At 44.1% G+C, this 20,014-nt stretch overlaps 2 protein-coding genes and 1 pseudogene across 2 annotated transcripts; all 3 read left to right on the top strand.

The window, feature by feature from the left end:
- Positions 1-528: 528 nt before the first annotated feature.
- LOC140912620 (olfactory receptor-like protein OLF2) lies at positions 529-1,065 on the top strand. Its single transcript, XM_073347299.1, has one exon. The coding sequence runs from the start codon at positions 529-531 to the stop codon at positions 1,063-1,065; it is 537 nt and encodes a 178-aa protein (XP_073203400.1).
- Positions 1,066-5,497: 4,432 nt separating this feature from the next.
- On the top strand, positions 5,498-6,506 carry LOC140912608 (olfactory receptor-like protein OLF2; annotated as a pseudogene).
- A 10,033-nt stretch (positions 6,507-16,539) lies between these two features.
- On the top strand, positions 16,540-17,472 carry LOC140913754 (olfactory receptor 8U3). The gene has a single exon (XM_073350554.2). The coding sequence runs from the start codon at positions 16,540-16,542 to the stop codon at positions 17,470-17,472; it is 933 nt and encodes a 310-aa protein (XP_073206655.2).
- The last annotated feature ends 2,542 nt before the right edge of the window (positions 17,473-20,014 follow it).

Genomic DNA, 20,014 nt, shown 5'->3' with positions numbered 1-20,014 from the left:
GCCTCACCTGACCCACCTCAGAATGGGGGTAATCATTCTTGCCTGCCTTATAAGGGTGCTGTGAAGGTTCATGAATGTTTTCAGGTCCTTGTCTGGCCTCATCACCACAGTACCTCCCATCACCTTACAATCTTTAATGTTTGTATCCTGACAACATCCCTGGCTGTATTATCCCCGTTTTACAGATGACAAGCTGAGGCTCAGAGAGATATATCTATCCTTATATGACCTCGGATGTTTGCAGCTGAGCCGGGAACTGAGCCTCAAAATTCAGAGTGCGCAGCAAGTGCCCAATCCACTAGACAATCTTGTCCTCACATGGCAATTGAGTAACAGTGGCGTAAAACCTGTTTGTAAGAGAATGATGACTCAGCCCCTCATTCTATACAGCAATGCTGTCTTCTCCTTTACATTTGGTGTGTATGTGTGTCTCACAACTGCACGGAGGATGCCTCTCGTAGTCTCTAATACTGACTTTTTAGCTATTCGAGGGATTCCTTTGTGAAGGTACATTACAAATGGCATGTGATGTCCAGGCAGCTTTGTAAACAGCTGGTGGCTGGAGCGTACACTGTGGGGTTGGTGGATTCAATGATACACACATGTTGTACATTTCAGCTGTCACTTTGGAGCTCCAACATCATCAAACATTTCTTCTGTGTCATCCCCCCGCTGCTGGTGCTCTCCTGCTCTGACATCCGCATCAATGAGATTGTGATGTTTGCTTTCATGTGCTGCATTATCGTGAGCAGCCTTGTGACTGTCCTCCTCTTCTATGTCTATATCATCTCTACCATCCTGCAGATCTACTTCGCCAAGGGCCGGCGCAAAGCCTTTTCCTCCTGCACTTTCCACTTGACCTCAGTGGTCATGTTTCACGGCACCCTCCTCTTCATGTATTTACGCCCCACCTCCAGCTATTCCATGGACACAGACAAAATGGTTTCAGCATTTTACACGCTGGAGATCCCCATGGTGAACCCCCTCATCTACAGCCTGAGGAACATGGAGGAGCATGTGAAGGACGCCTTAAGGAATGCAAGTTTCCCAGACACTTCAGTTTAAACACACAGGATTAGATAAAACAATAAAATAAAACCTATCTGTGTAGTCACTAAACTTCAGTGAGCACAAATAATGAGGCATAGAAGTCAGACATGGTTACAAGAAAAATAAAGCTAAAATGCAACTTGTGCCTAACTTAACAAACAATGTGCAATTCAAAGCAAAGGTTTTGTCCCCACATGCTTTCAGCAGTCTTACTGACCAAACTTCTTAGGTCAGGACCCTTGCCCCAGTCCAATGGCTGCTTCCTGTATCCCTTCACATGCAGTGAATAAACAGGCAGAGAGAGAGAGAGAGAGAGAGAGAGAGAGAGGTGCATAGGAATGTCTGCCACTTCTTTTTGAAGTCCTATCTCTCTTTTGAGAAACATTTCCACCTCGTTACCAGGAAATAAAATGTCCTCGTGCAAGAATGATTCCTTGCTGCTTTTTCCTCATCTTTTTGAGCTTCTTTGGTTTCAATTCCTGCTTGATAACTCTGTTTACTGCTTAAATATAAAATTAAGAAGAGCACACATTTCTTTGTTAAAGATAGACCTGTTTGCCAACCTCAGTATGAAACATATTAATAAGAACGTAAGAACATAAGAATGGCCATACTGAGTCGGAGCAAAGGTCCATCTAGACCAGTGTCCTGTCTTCTGACAGTGGCCAATGCCAGGTGCCCCAGAGGGAATGAACAGAACAGGTAATCATCAAGTGATCCATCCCCTGTAGCTCATTCCCAGCTTCTGGCAAAGAGAGGCTAGGGACACCATCCCTGCCCAGCCTCGCTAATAGCCATTGATGGACCTATCCTCCATAATGTATCTAGTTCTTTTTTGAACCCTGTTATAGTCTTAGCCTTCACAATATTCTCTGGCAAGGATTTCTCAGGTTGGCTGTGCATTGTGTGAAAAAATACTTCTTTGTGGTTGTTGTAAACCTACTGCCTATTCATTTAATTTTGTGGCCCTTAGTTCTTGTGTTATGAGAAGGAGTAAATAACACTTCCTTATCTACTTTCTCTCCACCAGTCATGATTTGGTAGACCTCTATCATATCCTCCCCTTAGTCATTTATTTTCCAAGCTAGAAAGTCCCAGTCTTATTCATCTCTCCTCATAAAGAAGCTGTTCCATAGCCCTAATCATTTTTGTTGCCCTTTTCTGAACCTTTTCCAATTCATCTCTTTAGAGATGGGGCGACCACATCTGCATGCAGTATTCAAGATGTGGCAGTATTCAAGATATTATATACAGGCAATATTATAGTTTCTGTCTTATTATCTATCCCTTTCATAATGATTCCCAACAGTTTGTTCACTTCTTTGACTACCGCTGCACACTGAGTGGATGTTTTCAGAAAACACCATACAATGTAATCTTATAATTTGCATACAATGTTGCCATATGTATTTTATCAGGACAATAATGATCAGCAAATTATGAGTTTTCAAATGATACATTATAAGGCATACTTTAAAAAGCAAAAAAAAAAAAAAAAAAAAAAAAAAAAAAAAAAAAAAAACAAAAAAAAAACAAAAAATCCACACGAACAATTCCACCCCCACCACAAGTTACACTCTCCCAAATACAAGAGAAAAAAGTCAGCTATTCGAACATATGAAACATAGAATGCGAGAGGACTCCTGTCTGTGAAACATACCAAACAGGTGTAGCCATACCCATAGCCCTATGTAATCAGCAGCACAATCAGAACAAATTCCATGGGAACAACCCCTAGATTGCACAGTAACACCCTTTAAAGTCTGTGGGAATGTCAATTTATTCTATCGCCATGAAACTCTTCACTCCCCCCCCTCCCACCTCCAAAAAACCACAGCACAATGGTGATTTACACCACCTGTGAATCTGGCCCAATGACTCCCAGGGAGAGGCATCCATTGACAGCAGCAGGGGATGTGGTCTAATGGGTAGTGTCCATGTTATGGTTACCTCTTTAAGCAAGTCTATTCATATCCAGCAGACCTAGGCACAGTGCAGAGAAGCCCTGAGCATCCTCAGGAGGCACAAGTTGAGGAATGTAGAAGGTCCAGTGTTGCCCATGTGATGTCACTATAAGGCAGGGGAGGATGCACATTCTCCCTTCCCTAGCTTCACCAGGTTGCTGGGCAGGGACAAGAGGCTGCCACTAGCAACATATCCATGCAGGAGATTGTGCAGGAAGGACTCATCTCTATTTGAGAAAAAAAAAAACAAGTCCTGAGACCTGTAGGAAGAGAATGGATATTTGCAATGCATAGGAGCTGTTAGTGTTACAACTGGGTCATTTCACAAGATGAAATCCCTGGCCATGCATTGAAGAGATCCCAGCATGGATGGGCACAGAAATTAAATTGTCCCCTCTTTCACTGGGACTTTACTATTTGTCATTCTTGAATTGCTCTTTTCCTGTGAAATAAAAGGCATTTGCCTAGAAAGGTGAAGGCTACTCTTTGCGTGTGAAACCATAAAAATCAAGCTCTTCCTCTCATCTGTCAAAACTTGCACCACCATTGTCCAACACGCCATTTTTATAATAGTGATTCCATTCAGAAGGGTCATTTCCACAGTTCCCTTTCAGGTGTGTGCCTGGGTGACCACGCACAAGGCAGTGAAGGGCAATGTGCCTAATTAGGTGCCTGGACCCTGGAGAGGATGCACTTGTAAGATGGGTGGTGGCCTTGGGAGGAGTAGGGAGTAGGTGAGGGAGCAATGGAGTGAGATGGGGAGTGAGGGGAAATTGGGACATGCAGGGCTGCACCGGCTGAAAAGAGACGCGACTCTCTATCGTTTATCAAAAATGTATTAATATTTGTGGTGAGAGCATGACTATTTCTAGTTGACTCTTAGATTTATTTAGCATGTTAGTGCTGAGCTCTGTGTGCAGATAATATGCATGAAGAGGGATAGTTTGTGACCCGCAGAAGTCCAGAGCATGCTGTGGTCTCCTCCTGAGCTCCTCTGGTCATCCTATGGTCTCCATCAGGCAAAAATGAGTGAACGAACTTTTCCTACCGTTAGGAGAGTAACCTAGCAAGGGAAGGACATTGGATACCATGGTGATTGACATGCTGTAAATGCTCGATAATCTGGAGTACTCTTACATGTCTTACAGGTTTTACATTCGACCTATTGGGACCAGGACAATGATGTGATTCTGAAACCATGAATGACTGAGCAGATATAAGCTACAGCTGCAAATAATTTATATGTTTCACCTGTATCTAACTTTCTGTTCCTTTGATTCAAAATTTCTTGTGAAAGCTCCTTGAATTTTTTTCTTGAGAAGCCTTTTGATGGGTAATTGGATTTTCCTTTCAACTATTTTTTCCATGAAATTATCTTTTCTCTGGAAATTATAAGCTTTCCATCAAAATACCAAACTGCTCTCCTCCCTAAACCATGGCTGTGGGACTCTGGTGATGTTCCAGGGCAGTTCAGCAAGAGGAGAGACCATCGTGCATCATGGGGGATGCACTCCAGCCTGGGAGCCAGGAACATGGAAGAGATTGGTGCTGTGTGGTATCTGATGCACCCCTATGGTATTTCTTAACAAAAAAGATTTCGGTCTCCACAAAAAAAATAAATAAACAAACCGCCTTTGTGGATCAGTTCTACACAGTACTTGGCTTGCACTGAAAACTGCAGGATGTAATATACCCCTCACCTCATACTCTGTAACTCTGGTAGAAATTGCATCATTTAATAACACAATAGGAAAGATTGGGACAAATTAATCCCCAGGGCACCAATTACACCAAGGTGGCTTGGGTTCACTGAATGGATTAATTAGGTGTTATGGCTGTCTGAGCTCAGGTATTCCCAGTTGCTTCAGGAATCATGTGCCATAGATCACACATCTCAGTATAAAACTTCCCAAATGCTCCAAACTGGTAGTTTCTATGGATGGGAAAATGCCACCACATCTCTCTGTCTCTTCTCAGCAGGTGCATGCTATTGTCCTGTATTACAGTCACACACACACTCAGACACCATGGGGATCAGCAGCTATTCAATTCCAGGCCTCCAGCACTTAATGTCTCAGCAACAACTCCGACCCCTTCAGCTAAAGGAGTGACGTCCTTGGTTGGAAAAATAGGCAATTACCTACTCACTGAAGCCTGGGCTTTCCATTATGTCTCTGGGTTTTCATACAGACTCAAGTAAATGCCAGAAAGCTTAATTAGCACAGTAAGCAACTTTACGCCAAACCTACATGCCAAGCCACAGAGCTCCCCTTGCCCAAAGAGGGTGGAAAGATTGACACTCCTTCACTCTCACCACTTCTTTAGCTATGGAATAATCCCTTCAGACTGATTCTCTCACAGCAGAATCACAAGTCACTGTTTTCTCTTTGAATGAGTGAACAGGAAGTGTTTGTGGGTGGGACATGATGAATCTGAAGTGTCATTATATTTGCACAGTGTGTGCATTTTATCGAACACCTGGAATGACCAGCTGTGAACATCTGGCTCTGTGGACTAAGCACTTCCCTGAGTGGGTACTGATGTTCATTAAGAAACTGATCTCTTTTTATCTTCACTTCTTTCATTACAGAGAAGGGGCAGGTTTTCCGCACCATTCACCTGCCCATATCTCTATAGCTGCCTGACTTCTGCCTGACCTCTATCACCCTGGTGGAGAACGGGGGGATGATCTTGTTAATCATGATTGATCCCCGACTCCACACCCCCGTGTACTTTTTCCTCAGGAATTTGTCTTTCTGTGACCTCTGTCTTTCCTCGACAATTTCCCCCAAGATGCTGCTGAATTTCTTAGCCGAGAGGAAAGGCATTTCTTACACGGCCTGCGCTGTGGAATTGTCTCTCTCTATCGCTTTTGTAGATGCTGAGTGCTTCTTGCTGGCTGTGATGGCGTATGACCGTTATGTTGCCATCTGTAACCCGCTGCTCTATATGGTCACCATGTCCAGGCGGTTTTGTAAACAGCTGGTGGCTGGGGTGTACGCTGTGGGGGTGGTGGATTCAATGATTCCCACATGTGTTACATTTCAGCTGTCATTCTGTAGCTCCAACATTGTCAATCATTTCTTCTGTGACATCCCCCCTCTGCTGGCGCTCTCCTGTTCTGACACCCGCATCAATGAGATTATGATGTTTGCTTTCACGTTGTGTTTGACAGGGAGCAGATTTGTGGCCATCCTCCTCTCCTATGTCTATATCACCTCCACTATCCTGTAGATCAGCTCTGCTGCGGGCTGTCGCAAAGCCTTCTCCACCTGCACTTTCCACTTGACTGCGGTGGTCCTGTTTTATGGCACCCTCCTCTTCATGTATTTACGTCTCACGTCCAGCTATTCCATGGACACGGACAAAATAGTCTCAGTGATTTACTTGCTGGTGATCCCCATGTTGAACCCCCTCATCTACAGCCTGAGGAACATGGAGGTGAAGGACGCCCTGAGGAGAGCAGTGAATAAACTCCTAACCAGTTCTTGAATCTGTTTAACTTAGTACTGGTTTAGTGATGGGGAGTGGAAACAGGTGAATTGAATTCCCATCCCATTGCAATGTAATTTTGTTGAGCCCGTGGGAGTATAGTATTGTTATTATGAATTTGTTTGTATTCCAATGGGGCCTGCAGGCCCCAACTAAAATAAGGGCTTTGTTAAGCTATTACCCCATCAAATTCCAGGAGGCACCTGTTTCAAATGTGTGAATATTTGTGACGTGCTTCTGTAGAACTGATCAATTAAATTGTTTTAATGGTTCATTTTATTAATATAACTTCAAAAATAAAGATTTATGAATGAAACTACATTCATTCATAAAACCAGATACCCCAATAACTGGCTAATTGACTTTCGCTTTCAATCCAATTGCTGCTTAAATAGCTGAAACTTACAGTGTTTCAACATTGTAACTTCTTCTCACTGTTTGCCATTCCTTACACTTGTCCATATTGTAACTCAAACTCCATTTTAACTTGTCCCAAACTCCATTTTAAAATGCTCACTCCATTTTGAAAAAGCTTGCTGCAACCTTCATTTTTGCAAAACCCTGCTGTAATCTTATTAGTGTAGTTTAGATGTGTGAATGAGGTATATATGGATAATGGAATCAACCTCCCGCCCAGACTGTCCTGATGAAATAAAGTGTAAACACCAATGGCTGAAGATGCAGACAACAGCCCTGACAAAGCAAGAAGAGTCCACCCTGGAAAAAAAATAATAAAAGTTCAATTGAAGAAACATCAAAGCCAGGTCCCAGGCTGAAAGTCATGTCTGCAATTGATGGGTGATCAATCACACCAAACCCAGAGGCAGTGTGACACATCAAGACCTATAGACTCTGGATTCAAACTAAAGCCTACAAAAAGGATGGGTGAGATGGAAGACTTTGGAGGGTAACATTCTGCTCCCAACACAGAAGGGCATTGGTGCATGCCCAACAGAGACCCAGTTCTTCCTTGTGCCTGGCTTTCCTGGCCAGTTATCCGCCACGAGCTGTGAACTCAAGCCCAGAACTCAAACTACATTCAGGAATGGTAACTATCTAGCAGCTACAGAACATTTGATGTGTGTGTGGATACATAGGTATTAGATATTAGTTATTGGTCATAAATCAAATTGTGTTATAATACACGTGACAGCTTGTCTTGTCCCATGAAACAAACTTGTGTAGTTGTGTCTGCATAACACTTTGAAAGCATAGATGTATTTGTATTGGGAAAGAAGAGGGGGGAATCAAATCTATCTCCTTCTGCTTTGTAGTGGGTTTGGTTTGGTTATGCAGTTGCAAGTATGAAGTGTGTGATTTCTATGGCTGAAACAAAGGGAGTTTTGCACCTTGCACCCTCCTGATCATCTGCAGCCCTTTGTGTCCTCTGTGGGGTTGTTGTGTAGATTGTTGTCTGGTTTGTATCCACACATGTGGAGGAGAAAGGTGAATTCCATCAAAATGGCCTTTATTTTAAGTTAAGGGAGCAACAAAATAAGTAAGAACAAGGGTAAGATATCCAAAAGAGAACGTGGTGTGTGTGCGTCCACTGTGAGAATCTGCATTGAACTGAATACAAAGTAATATGGGAAGGGTGAGTTTTCTCGAGTATATAAATTAAATAGAAAGAAAAAGTCATATCAGACTCTAGATGTTTATACCACAGGAGCAGGTTCGCTATGAGGTCTTACTCTTAGTTCTGTGGGTAAGTCCTATGGACTCTGAAGAATAGGGATTCTGGGAATTGTACAGCTCAGGTTGCGGAGAGTGAGAAATGGATAGAGCTGGGCCAATAGCTGATTTTTGCATTCATGGGTGGTTAGAAAACATTGAAAAACAAATTCTGTTCAACCTGAACCAAATCTGAAAATTCCTCAAATGTTTGGCAAATTGAAAACATTGACAGAAATGTCCTGTGGGGTGGAGGGAACTATTTAGCATGACCAGAAATGGAACATTTCCTTTCCTTCCTGGATACTTTTTGATGTCAAAGCAAAGACAATGTAGGTCCACACTGACAAAAGGGATGGGAATGGAAGAGGTGGTAATGGTGCTGCTTCCCTTGAAGACTTTAACCCAGTGATTAGATCACTCCCATGGGAAGTGGGAGATCCAGGTCAATTCCCCCTCTGTCGAATGGGGAGAAGCAATTTGAAAGTGGGTCTCCCACATTGCCGGACAGGATCCTGGTGACTGGGCTATGTTCTGTCCTGCATCGTTCTCAGGACTGGTCTACACTACTGCTGTAAATTGATTGAAGTTATAACTCTATATACAAGTGGTTCGGGGCACCAACATGCTCAACTTCATGTCTCTGTTCCAATGGTTTTTTAATTACTTGTCTACTGTAGAACAACTTTGAAAGGAGAGATTGAGAGCAACCGAGTCTAGAATACGACACCACTCAGGGGCTGGGATGCTTTTTGGAAATACAGGAAACGCAAATGCACATCTTTGCCCAGCACTGGACAGAAGGGGGAATTGCACCTGGATCTCCCACCTCACAGGTGAACACCCTCAATATTAAGCTAAAAATTACAAAGAGAGGGAGCATAAATTATTCATAAATTTAATAGTGAAAAGTACAAGGTCATGCATTTAGTGATTAATAACAAGAATTTTTGTTATAAACTGGGGATGCATCACTTGGAAGTAATAGAGGAGGAGAAGGACCTCATAGTATTGGTTGACCTTGGGATGACTATGAGCTGCCAAGGTGATATGGCCATGAAAAAAAAGCAAATGCGGTCTTGGGATGCATCAGGCGAGGTATTTCCAGGAGAGATAAGGAGGTTTTAGTACCGTTCTACAAGGCACTGGTGAGACCATATCTGGAATATTGTGTGCAGTTCTGGTCTCCCATGTTTAAGAAAGATGAATTCAAACTGGAACAGGTATAGAGAAAGACTACTAGGATGATCCGAGGAATGGAAAACCTGTCTTATGAAAGGAGACTCAAGGAGCTTGGCTTGTTTAGCCTAACTAAAAGAAGGCTGAGGGGAGATATGATTACTCTCTATACATGTATCAGAGGGATAAATACCACGGAGGGAGAAGAATTATTTAAGCTCAGTACCAATGTGAACACAAGAACAAATGGATATAAACTGGCCAGCAGGAAGTGTAGACTTGAAATTATATGGAGGTTTCTAACCATCAGAGGAGTGAAGTTCTGGAACAGCCTTACAAGGGAAGCAGTGGGGGCTAAAGACATATCTGGCTTCAAGACTAAGCTTGATAATTTTATGGAAGGGAGGATATGATGGGATAACCTAATTTTGGCAACTAATTAATCTTCAACTATTAGCGGTAGGTATGCACAATGGCCTGTGTTGGGATGTTAGATGGGGTGGGATCTGAGTTACTACAGAGAATTCTTTCCTGAGTGTCTGGTTGGTGAGTCTTGCCCACGTGCTCAGGGTTTAGCTGATCACCATATTTGGGGTTGGGAAGGAATTCTCCTCCAGGGAAGATTGTCAGAGGCCCTGGGGGTTTTTCACCTTCCTCTGAAGCGTGGGGCATGGGTCACTTGCTGAAGGATTCTCTGCACCTCGAAGTCTTTCAACCATGATTTGATGACTTCAATAGCTTAGACAGACGTTCAAGATTTGTTACAGGAGTGGCTGGGTGAGATTCTGTGGCCTGTGTTGTGCAGGAGGTCAGACTCGACGATCACAATGGTCCCTTCTGACCTTAAAGTCTATGATTCTATGTTTAGTCTGGAAGAAATTCACCCTTTTCTCGATATTTTCATGTCTCAATGCTGGGAAATTACTTAAACAGCCTTTTGGAGAGGTACAAACACATGAAGTGGAATACAGTCACCCCAGTTTCATATCATATTCAAAAGGTCTTACGGGAGAGACAGAGATCCAGACCAGCTGATGCTCTGGCCCTCTGTGTTCCATTTCACAAGGAAGGGAACAACATTATTTGCATGTGCTCTTCACACCTGTAGTCCTGGGAGCAAAGATGTTACAGGGAGCAAATCTCAAAGTCATCCCATAAAGCAGCTCCAGACGAATTAAGGGTAACCTGGGTGTGGTTAGCAAACAGGGAAAAGTTTGACTCTTAGTCTGATTTTTATGGTTCTGAGCAGGCGCTGCTTCCGTCCTCAACTCATTGTATGTGAAGGGAGGAAAAACAAAGAGCTACCACCAAGTCATGGGCAAACAAGTCAGTTTCAGAGCGTTTTGGCCTTTAATTGAAATTACAGTGGGCCATTCATGGGAAGGGAAGAAAGGAGTTATCCTTAGACAAATTTTAACTTTTCTGAACATATTTACCTATCAGGAGAAGGAAAGAGCTTTACCAAGGGAGGGAGAAGAGTGACAGGAAAAGGAGAAAAAAAATCCTTTAATAGGAAGGGGGAAACTCCCACATCCATTCAGGGAATGTCTATACTAAGGCCATTACATTGACTCAGCAATGGTGTGCAGCAGTACCGGAGCATAGATGCTTTCCACATTGATGGAAGGGTTTTTTCATCGATGTAGTTAATCCACATCTCCGAGAGACAGTAGCTACATCAATGGAAGAATGAAATTGAGGGTCAGTAGAAGCTAACTGCCTCGCACAGGGTGTGAAAAGTTTCCCCGCTCTGTGCGATGGAGCTCTGTTGATCTAATTTTTAAGCATAAACCAGGCCTCAGAGAAGCTGCCGATGTAAAAGACCAGTTGGGAAATCTAGTCCTATCTCCCTGCCAGGGCAGCAGAATCCCCTTCGGTTCTTTTTGTTCAGGCTCGTTGGAAATATTCCACTTATCCCAGCTTCCCCGAGAGATTCTTCTGTATTTTGATTGAGCTCAGTGTCAGCCTGTGTGTGTGTAGTGGGCACTCTCTGTGTGTGTGTGTGTGTGTGTGTTTGGTGTGCAGTGGGCACTATGGGTGTGCATGTGGTGGGGGTACCCTGGAGCTGAATGTCAAGGGGAGGCAGATGCGTGTCCCTTGCCCTACCCAGTGCTCAGGCTGGGGTCCCCCCCTCCTCCCAGTGCAGGGCTCCTTGTGAGATCAAAGAACCATAGGACTGGAAGGGATCTCGGGAGGTCATCTAGTCCCCTCCCCTGCACTCATGGCAGTTCTAAGTATTATCTATTATCTAGTATTATCTGCAGTTCACTGAAACTGAGATTCACTCAGTTCAGGGGCTTCTTAGTTAACAGAGACTTTCCCAGTACCCAGTTTTCAGCCTTTCTGGGCAGTCTGCAACTTCTGCAGTTCTAGCTTCTTTTGATCTTCACTTTTACTGATTTTGCTTATTTTTCTGTCCCTATTTCCCTTAATTGAAATAAGCAATCAGAAACTAACAAAACAGTAATCACTTTGTCTATTCTCTACCAACCACAGCCAAAACTCACTTAAAATCATGACCAGAGTCTCAAAGAAATCAGCTGTGCACAGATCCTGCTCAGCTATGCCACTGTGGCGTGTTGGGTCACAGAAACCCCTTTGGGACTGCCACGCAATGTGCTGAGTCTCCCTCTGAGCTTGTTTTCCGTGCCAGCTTGAGACTTCAGTACCTTACCTCGTTTGAGCTAGACACGCTTGCCTGCTGCAAACCCGGATCCAAGTCTCAACCACGTCTGCCACAAGCTGCAGGCTTCACTGAAAACAGCTTAAGAAGTGCTCCTGTTTCTATCATTCAGATAGCCAGCTCCCAATGGGGTCCAAATGCCAAATAAATCTGTTTTACTCTTTATAAAGCTTATATAGGGTAAACATACATTTTTCACCCTCTATATCACTGTTAGAGAGATATGCACAGCTGTTTGCCCGCCCCTGCCCCCCGCCCCCTCGAATTAATACATACTCTGAGTTAATTAATAAGTAAAATTCCTAATACAATGAAAACTAAATGCAGGTAAATCTCACCCTCAAAGATGTTGCAATTAGCCTGTTTTACAGACGAGACTTCCTCCTAGTGTGGGTCCAGCAATCACTCACACCCCTGTAGTTACTGTCCTTTGTTCCAGTTTCTTTCAGGCATCTCCTTGGGGTGGAGGGGCTATCTTTTGTGCCAGCTGAAGACAAAATGCAGGGGTTTCCCCAGGGTCTTATTTAGTCTCTCTCTTGTGGGTGGAAACCCCTTCCCCTCTCCTATGCAGAATCCAGCTCCAAGATGGCGTTTATAGTCACATGGGCAAGTCACATGTCCATGCACGACTCAGTTCCTTAAACAACAACACTACATTCCCAGGAAAGCTCAGATGTGGATTGGCATCTCTCAAAGTTCATTGTTAGCTTAAGTGTTTCTTGATTGGGCACTTACAAAGAATAATCTTTTCTCAGGAAGCTGTCCAACTGCTTCACTGAGGGTCCTTAAAATCAAACAAGTATTCATAACAAGTGTTCATAACTTTGAATACAAAAACGTTACATGCGCACAAACAGAATATATCCAGTAGATCATAAGCTTTGCAGAGATATGTTACACAGCATATCTGGCATAAAACATATTCAAGATATGTCATATTTACAGCTATGAGCCTATTTCTATAAAGAATTATGGGGTGCAACATCACACTCTGTTTCACGGAGTATAAATTATGGGAAATAAATAAAACTAACAAAAGAATCAGAAGGGAGCTGGCATGCTCGGAGATATTTTGTAGCATCATCTGCAAAGATGCTGCAGGGATCTTCAGGGTTAACCACCAGTTTGGGGAATATCCTCCTTTTTGCAGCCTGCCCTGACCTTGGCATTTTCAGCGAGGACTGCCCCAGGCACCTACGGATCACAGGAGGCACAAAAACCAGGAGGAGGAGTTATGGGCATGACTCTCAGAGGAAGTAGGGGCATAGTGTTTCCTGGGCAGAGACCTGGGGTGACAGACTTTGGATACAGAGATTGCTGGTTTTTGGTTGTTTCTAGTGGTGTTCAGGGAAGCAGGATTTTGCCTCCATTCTTTGTAGCCCTTCCGCCATGGATTATACCAAAGAATGTAGCTGACTTGGATCATCAATTTTTCCTCTGAATACAATCGACCCTGCAATGCCTCACAGTTTGGGACCACTTAGGAGAAGGGGGCACCAACATTCCCTGTAGCACTGATAATACCACCCAAACCTGCACACCCTTGCGGGATAATTTCTCCTACCATAGTGAAGAAGGGAGGAGTCATCACTGGGCCTGCCTTGGGTCTCCTTGTGGAGAGGTGATGACCACAACGTCCTTGTGCATCTGAAGCCATGGATCAGTGCATGGGCCCATCCCTTGGGGGACCTACACTTTCATGTCAATTGAACACTGCTGTCAATCAGCACCACACCTTTGGTGTTCCTGGGATATTTTCTAGGTTGGTGGCTGTGACATACCAGGGTCCAACCCAGACTAATCAGGAGCTGTGTCATACCTGCCTGAAACCTTACAATGCCTTGCTGAAGTGGCTTCAACTTTGGCCACTCACAAACAACCATCTAGCATGCAAATCACACCCGAGGCATGTGTGTGTAACTGCAGCCGGGCCAGGAATAGTTGGGCTACACTCAGGCTCTCACCACCCTTCCTTATACTGCAGGGTGACCCCAACACATTCCACAGTCTTTGATTTCCCTCCAGAAATGTACGTCCTGTGTTGCCCAGTCCTCTCCTGGACAATACAAGCTACATTGTCCATTATTTCTTTAATAGCACTAACATGCCTGCAACTTAGCTTCTCAGATACTTCTATTTAAACACACTGGATTAGATAAAACAATAAAAAACAAAGTTTATTAACTACAAAGATAGATTTTAAGTGAGTGGAAATAAGGAGGCATAGAAGTCAGAGATGGTTTCAAGAAAAATAAAGGTAGAATGCAACTTGTGCCTAAATTAACAAATGATGTGAAATTCAAAGGAAAAGTTTCCTCACCACATGCTCTCAGCACTCTCACTGACTAAACATCTTAGGTCAGGAGCCATCCCCCACTCCAATGGCTGCTTCCTTTATCCCTTCAGATGTGGTGAATCAATGGGCAGAGAGAGAGAGGTGCCTTGGGATGTCTGCACCTTCTTTTTAGAGTCCTATTCCCCCTTTGAGAAACATTTCCACCTGTTTACCAGAAGACAAAGTGTCTTTGTAGAAGGATGTTCCCTGCTGCTTTTTCCTCACCTATTTAGATACAAAATTAAGTAGAACACAAATTTCTTTGTTTAAGACAGAGCAGTTTGCCAGCCTCAGTTTTCACCATGTATTAAGAACACAATACAGTGTAATCTTACAACTTCACATACATGATAAAATATTATTAATATTTGTGAGGAGAGCATGACTATTTTTAGTTGACTCATAGATTTATTTAGCATTTTATAGCTGAGCTCTGTGTGCAGATCATATGCATGCAAGATGGACAGTTTTGTGAACTGCACAAGTCTGTAGCATGTTGTGGCCTCCCCCTGAGCTCCTCTGGTCATAATGTGGTCATCATCAAGCAAAATGAGTGAACCTGTCTTTCCTACTTTGGGGAGTAACCTAGCAAGGGAAGGACATAGGATATAATGGTGATTGGCATACTATAAATAGCTAGATAATCTGCAGTACTCTTACATGTCTTAAAGGTTTTACATTCCACCTACTGGGGCCAGGACAATGAGGTTACTCTGAAACCAGGAATGACAGAGAAGATTTACACCTGCAAACAATTAGTTTGTTTCACCTGTATCTAACTTTCAGTTCCTTTGATTCCAAATTTGTTGCTAAGGCTGGTTGAAAATTTTTCATGAGAAGTTTTTTTATAGGAAATTGGATTTTCCATTTAACTATTTTTTCCAAGAAGTTACCTTTTCCCTGGAAATTATAAGCTTTCCATCAAAATACCAAACACCCATCCTCCCTAACCATGCCTGTGGGACTCTGGTGATGTTCCAGGGCAGTTCAGAAAGAGGAGAGACCATCATGCATCATGGGGGATGTAGTCCAGCCTGGGAGCCTGGCCCATGGAAGAGATTGGTGCTGTGGAGTGTCTGAGGCACCCCCATGGTATTTCCGAGTCAAACTATTAAGATTTTAGTGAAAAGATTTTAGTCTTCACAAAAAAACCCCAAAACCCTTTGTGGATCATCTCTACACAGTACCCAGCTTGAAGTGATAACACCAGGATGAAATATACCGCTAACTTCATACTCTGTAAATCTGGTAGTAATTGCATCATTTAATAAACCAGTAGAAAGAGTCGGTCAAATTAATCCCCAGGGCACCAATTACACAGAGGGTGGCTTTGGTTTACTGAATTCATTAATGACGTGTTATGGCTCTCTGAGCTCAGGTATTCCCAGTTCAGGAATTATGTCCCATAGATCACACATCTTCGTATAAAGCTTCCCTAATGGTCCAAACTGGCAGTTTCTGACAATGATGAAACACCACCACATCTCTCTCTGTCTTCTCAGCAGGTATGTGCTATTCTTCTGAATTACAGACACGCACACACGCAGACACCTTGGGGATCAGCAGGTATTGAAAGCCTCAGCCCCAACTCCTACCCCTTTAGCTAAAGGAGCAAAGCCCTTGGTTGGAAAAAAGTAGGCAATTACCTAGTCACTGAAGCCAGAGCTTCCCATGATGTCTCTGGGTTTTCAGACAGGCTAAAATAAATGCCAAAAAGCTTACTAAGCACGGTAAGCAACTTTACCCCAAACGGACATGCCAAGCCACAGAGCTCCCCTTATCCAAAGAGGGTGGAAAAATTGACACTCCGTTACTCTCACCCCTTCTTTAGAGATGGAATAATCCCTTCAGACTGATTCTCTCACAGCAGAGTCACAAGTTACTGTTTTCTTTTCGGATTTGTGAACAGTAATGTTTGTGTGTGGGACATGATTAACCTGTGTGTCATTGTGTTTGCACAGAGTGTGCATTTTATCGAACGCCTGGAATTACCAGCTGCGAATATCTGGCTCTGTGGACTAAGCCCTTCCCAGAGCAGGTACTGATGTCCATTAAGAAACTGATCTCCATTTATCCTCTCTTACCTCATTACAGAGAAGGGGCAGGTTTTCTGCACCCTTCACCTGCCCACATCTCTGTAGCTGCCTGATCTGTGTTCAGAGAAGATGGGAAATCACTCGGAGGTGACTGAGTTCATTCTCTCAGGACTGACAGATCGTCCAGAGCTGCAGGCCCCTCTCTTTGTGGTATTCCTACTGATTTATGGTATCTCCCTGGTGGGGAATGGGGGGATGATCTTGTTAATCACGATTGATCCCCGACTCCACACACCCATGTACTTTTTCCTCAGGAATTTGTCTTTCTGTGACCTCTGCCTTTCCTTGATAATTTCTCCTAAGATGCTGCTGAATTTCTTAGCCGAGAGGAAAAGCATTTCTTACACTGCCTGTGCTGTGCAAATGTATCTCTCTTTCGTTTTTGGAGATGTTGAGTGCCTCTTGCTGGCTGTGATGGCGTATGACCGTTATGTGGCCATCTGTAACCCGCTGCTCTATACGGTCAGCATGTCCAGGCAGCTTTGTAAACAGCTGGTGGCTGGGGTGTATGCTGTGGGGGTGGTGGATTCAATGATACACACGTGTTGTACATTCCGGCTGTCATTCTGCAGCTCCAACATCATCAATCATTTCTTCTGTGATGTCCTCCCACTGTTGGCGCTCTCCTGTTCTGACACCCACATCAATGAGATTGTGATGTTTGCTCTGATGAGCTGCATTACAGGGAGCAGCTTTGTGACTGTCCTCCTCTCCTATATCTATATCATCTCCACCATCCTGCAGATCCGCTCTGCCGAGGGCCGGCGCAAAGCCTTCTCCACCTGCACTTTCCACTTAACCACTGTGGTCCTGTATTTTGGCACCCTCCTCTTCATATATTTGCGTCCCACCTCCAGCTATTCCATGGACAGAGACAAAGTGGCCTCAGTGTTTTACACACTGGTGATCCCCATGTTGAACCCCCTCATCTACAGCCTGAGAAACACAGAGGTGAAGGATTCCCTGAGGAAAGCAATGAACAAACTCCTCACCAAATCTTGAATCTGTTTAACTGTGTACTGGTTTAGTGCTGGGGAGTGGAAACAGGTGAATTCAGATCCAGAAAGAGAGAATGATTTTATAAGCTGGTTCCTAGGGGCATCCACCTAGAGGGTGAGATATTCAACTTCACATCTCAGGACAGTGAGTGGCAGTTCCCACTGTATTTTTCACTGAATGCATCCGATGAAGTGAGCTGTAGCTCACAAAAGCTTATGCTCAAATAAATTTGTTCGTCTCTAAGGTGCCACAAGTCCTCCTTTTCTTTTTGCGGCTACAGGCTAACATGGGTGCTACTCTGAAACAGTTCCAAAGGGGTTTCTGTGACACAACCTGTCATACAGAGTTTAGGAATAAAATTGCAAAACAATGTGTGTGTCTGGGGCGGGGGGGGACGTGGGCGGCATGGGGGGACAGCACAAGAATCGATGGACTTCAATTGCAGGAAGGGTGGTTTAGGTTGGGCATTAGGTAAAACATCCCAACAGTGAGGGTGGCTAAGGAGTGGAATAACTTGCCCAGGAAGGTTGTGGAATCTCCACCGCTACAGATTGTTAAGAGCAGGTGAGACAAACACCTGTCAGGGATGGTTCTAGATAATACTCAGTTGTGCTGTGAGTGCAGGGGAGTGGACGAGATGACCTCTCGAGATCCCTTCCAGTCCTCTGATTCTATGATCTCACAAGGAGCCCTGCACTCGGGGGTGGGGGGACGCCAGCCTGAGCACTGGCAGGGCAAGGGACACGCATCCGTCTCCACTTGACATTCAGCTCCACTGCACCCCCACCTCATGCACACACACATAGTGTCCACTGCACACCAAACACACACACACAGAGTCAGAGTGCCCACTACACACACACAGCCTGACACTGAGCTCAATCAGAATGCAGAATAATCTCTACGGGGAAGCTGGGACAGCTGCAATATTTCCAACGAGCCTGAACAAAAAGAACCGAAGAGGATTCTGCTGCCCTGGCCGGGAGATAGGACTCGATTTCCCAAATGGTCTTTTCCATCGGCAGCTTCTCTGAGGCCTGGTTTATGCTGAAAAAAAAAGATCAACAGAGCTCCGTCAGACAGGGAGGGGAAACTTTTCACACCCTGTGGGTGGCAGTTAGCTTGTACTGACCCTCAGTGTCATTCTTCCATTGACCTAGCTACTGCCTCTCAGGGACGTGGATTAACTACATCGAAGGAAAAATCCTTCCTTCACTGTGGAAAGCATCTACACTATGGCACCGCTGCACATCATAGCTGAGTCAATGTAATGGCCTTAGTATAGATATTCCCGGTATCGATCGGTGAGTTTTCCCCCTTCCCATTAAAGCGATTTTTCTCTCCTTTTCCTGTCACTCTTCTCCCTCCCTTGATAAAACTCTTTCCTTCCTTTGATAGGTAAATATGTTCAGAAAAGTTGAAAAATTTCCTCTTAGGATAATTTCTTCCTTCCCCTCCCATGAATTTCATTTCAATTAAAGGCTGAAATGCTCTGAAACTGACTTACTTGTCCATGACCTGGTGGTACCTCTCTATTTCTCTGCCCTTCGCTTACAATGAGTGGAGGACGGAAACAGTACCAGCTCAGAACCCAAAAATCAGACTAAGAGTTGAATTTTTCCCTGTTTGCTAACCACACCAATGTTACCCTTAATACCTCTGGAGCTGCTAACTTTGGCGGCAGAGGTTAAATTTGGCTTTGATGACTTTGAGATTTGGTCCCTAGAGCAACTTTGCTCCCAGGACAACAGGTGTGCACAGCACATGCAATTAATGGTGTTGCCGTGTCTTTCCTTGTGGAAATGGAACACAGACGGACAGAGAATCAGCTGGCCTGGATCGCTGTCTCTCCTGTGAGGTCATTTTAACATGATACAAAACTGAGGTGACTATATTCCACTTTATTTGTCGGTCACCTCTTCAAATGCCTCTTTAAGTAATTTCCCAACTTTGGGATGGAAAGGTGTCCAGAAATGAGTGAATTTCATCTTGACTAATTAAATTATTGTCAAAAACAATACCGTTTGGATTGACCTGAAACTTTTCACAAACATGTTACAAAAACTCCTAACAGCTTTGTCCCAAAACAATGTTTGTGTGAGTGTGTGTGTGTGTGGGGGGAGGATTTCATAGATTCATGGATGTTAAGGTCAGAAAGGACCGTTATGATCATCTAGTCTGACCTCCTGCACAACGCAGGCCACAGAATCTCACGCACCCACTCCTGCGAAAAACCGCTCACCTATGTCTAAGCTATTGAAGTCCTCAAATTGCGGTTTAAAGACTTCAAGGAGCAGAGAATCCTCCAGCAAGTGACCCATGCCCCATGCTACAGAGGAAGGCGAAAAACCTCCAGGGCCCCTAACAGTCTGCCCTGGAGGAAAATTCCTTCCCGACCCCAAATATGGCGATCAGCTAAACCCTGAGCTTATGGGCAAGATTCACCAGCCAGATACCCAGGAAAGAATTCTCTGTAATAACTCAGCTCCCATCCCATCTAACATCCCATCACAGGCCATTTTGCCTATTTACCATGAAAATTTAA

This window comes from Lepidochelys kempii, chromosome 6 (genome assembly GCF_965140285.1).
Source record: "Lepidochelys kempii isolate rLepKem1 chromosome 6, rLepKem1.hap1, whole genome shotgun sequence".
In the NCBI taxonomy this organism is placed as follows: Eukaryota; Metazoa; Chordata; order Testudines; family Cheloniidae; genus Lepidochelys; species Lepidochelys kempii.
The sequence above is the reverse complement of the archived record's forward strand: the minus strand, read 5'-3'. Positions and strand labels throughout refer to the sequence as shown.

Coding starts and splice junctions, on each gene's coding strand:
- LOC140912620 (XM_073347299.1), top strand. CDS start 529: ATGTCCAGGCAGCTTTGTAAACAGCTGGTGGCTGGAGCGTACACTGTG.
- LOC140913754 (XM_073350554.2), top strand. CDS start 16,540: ATGGGAAATCACTCGGAGGTGACTGAGTTCATTCTCTCAGGACTGACA.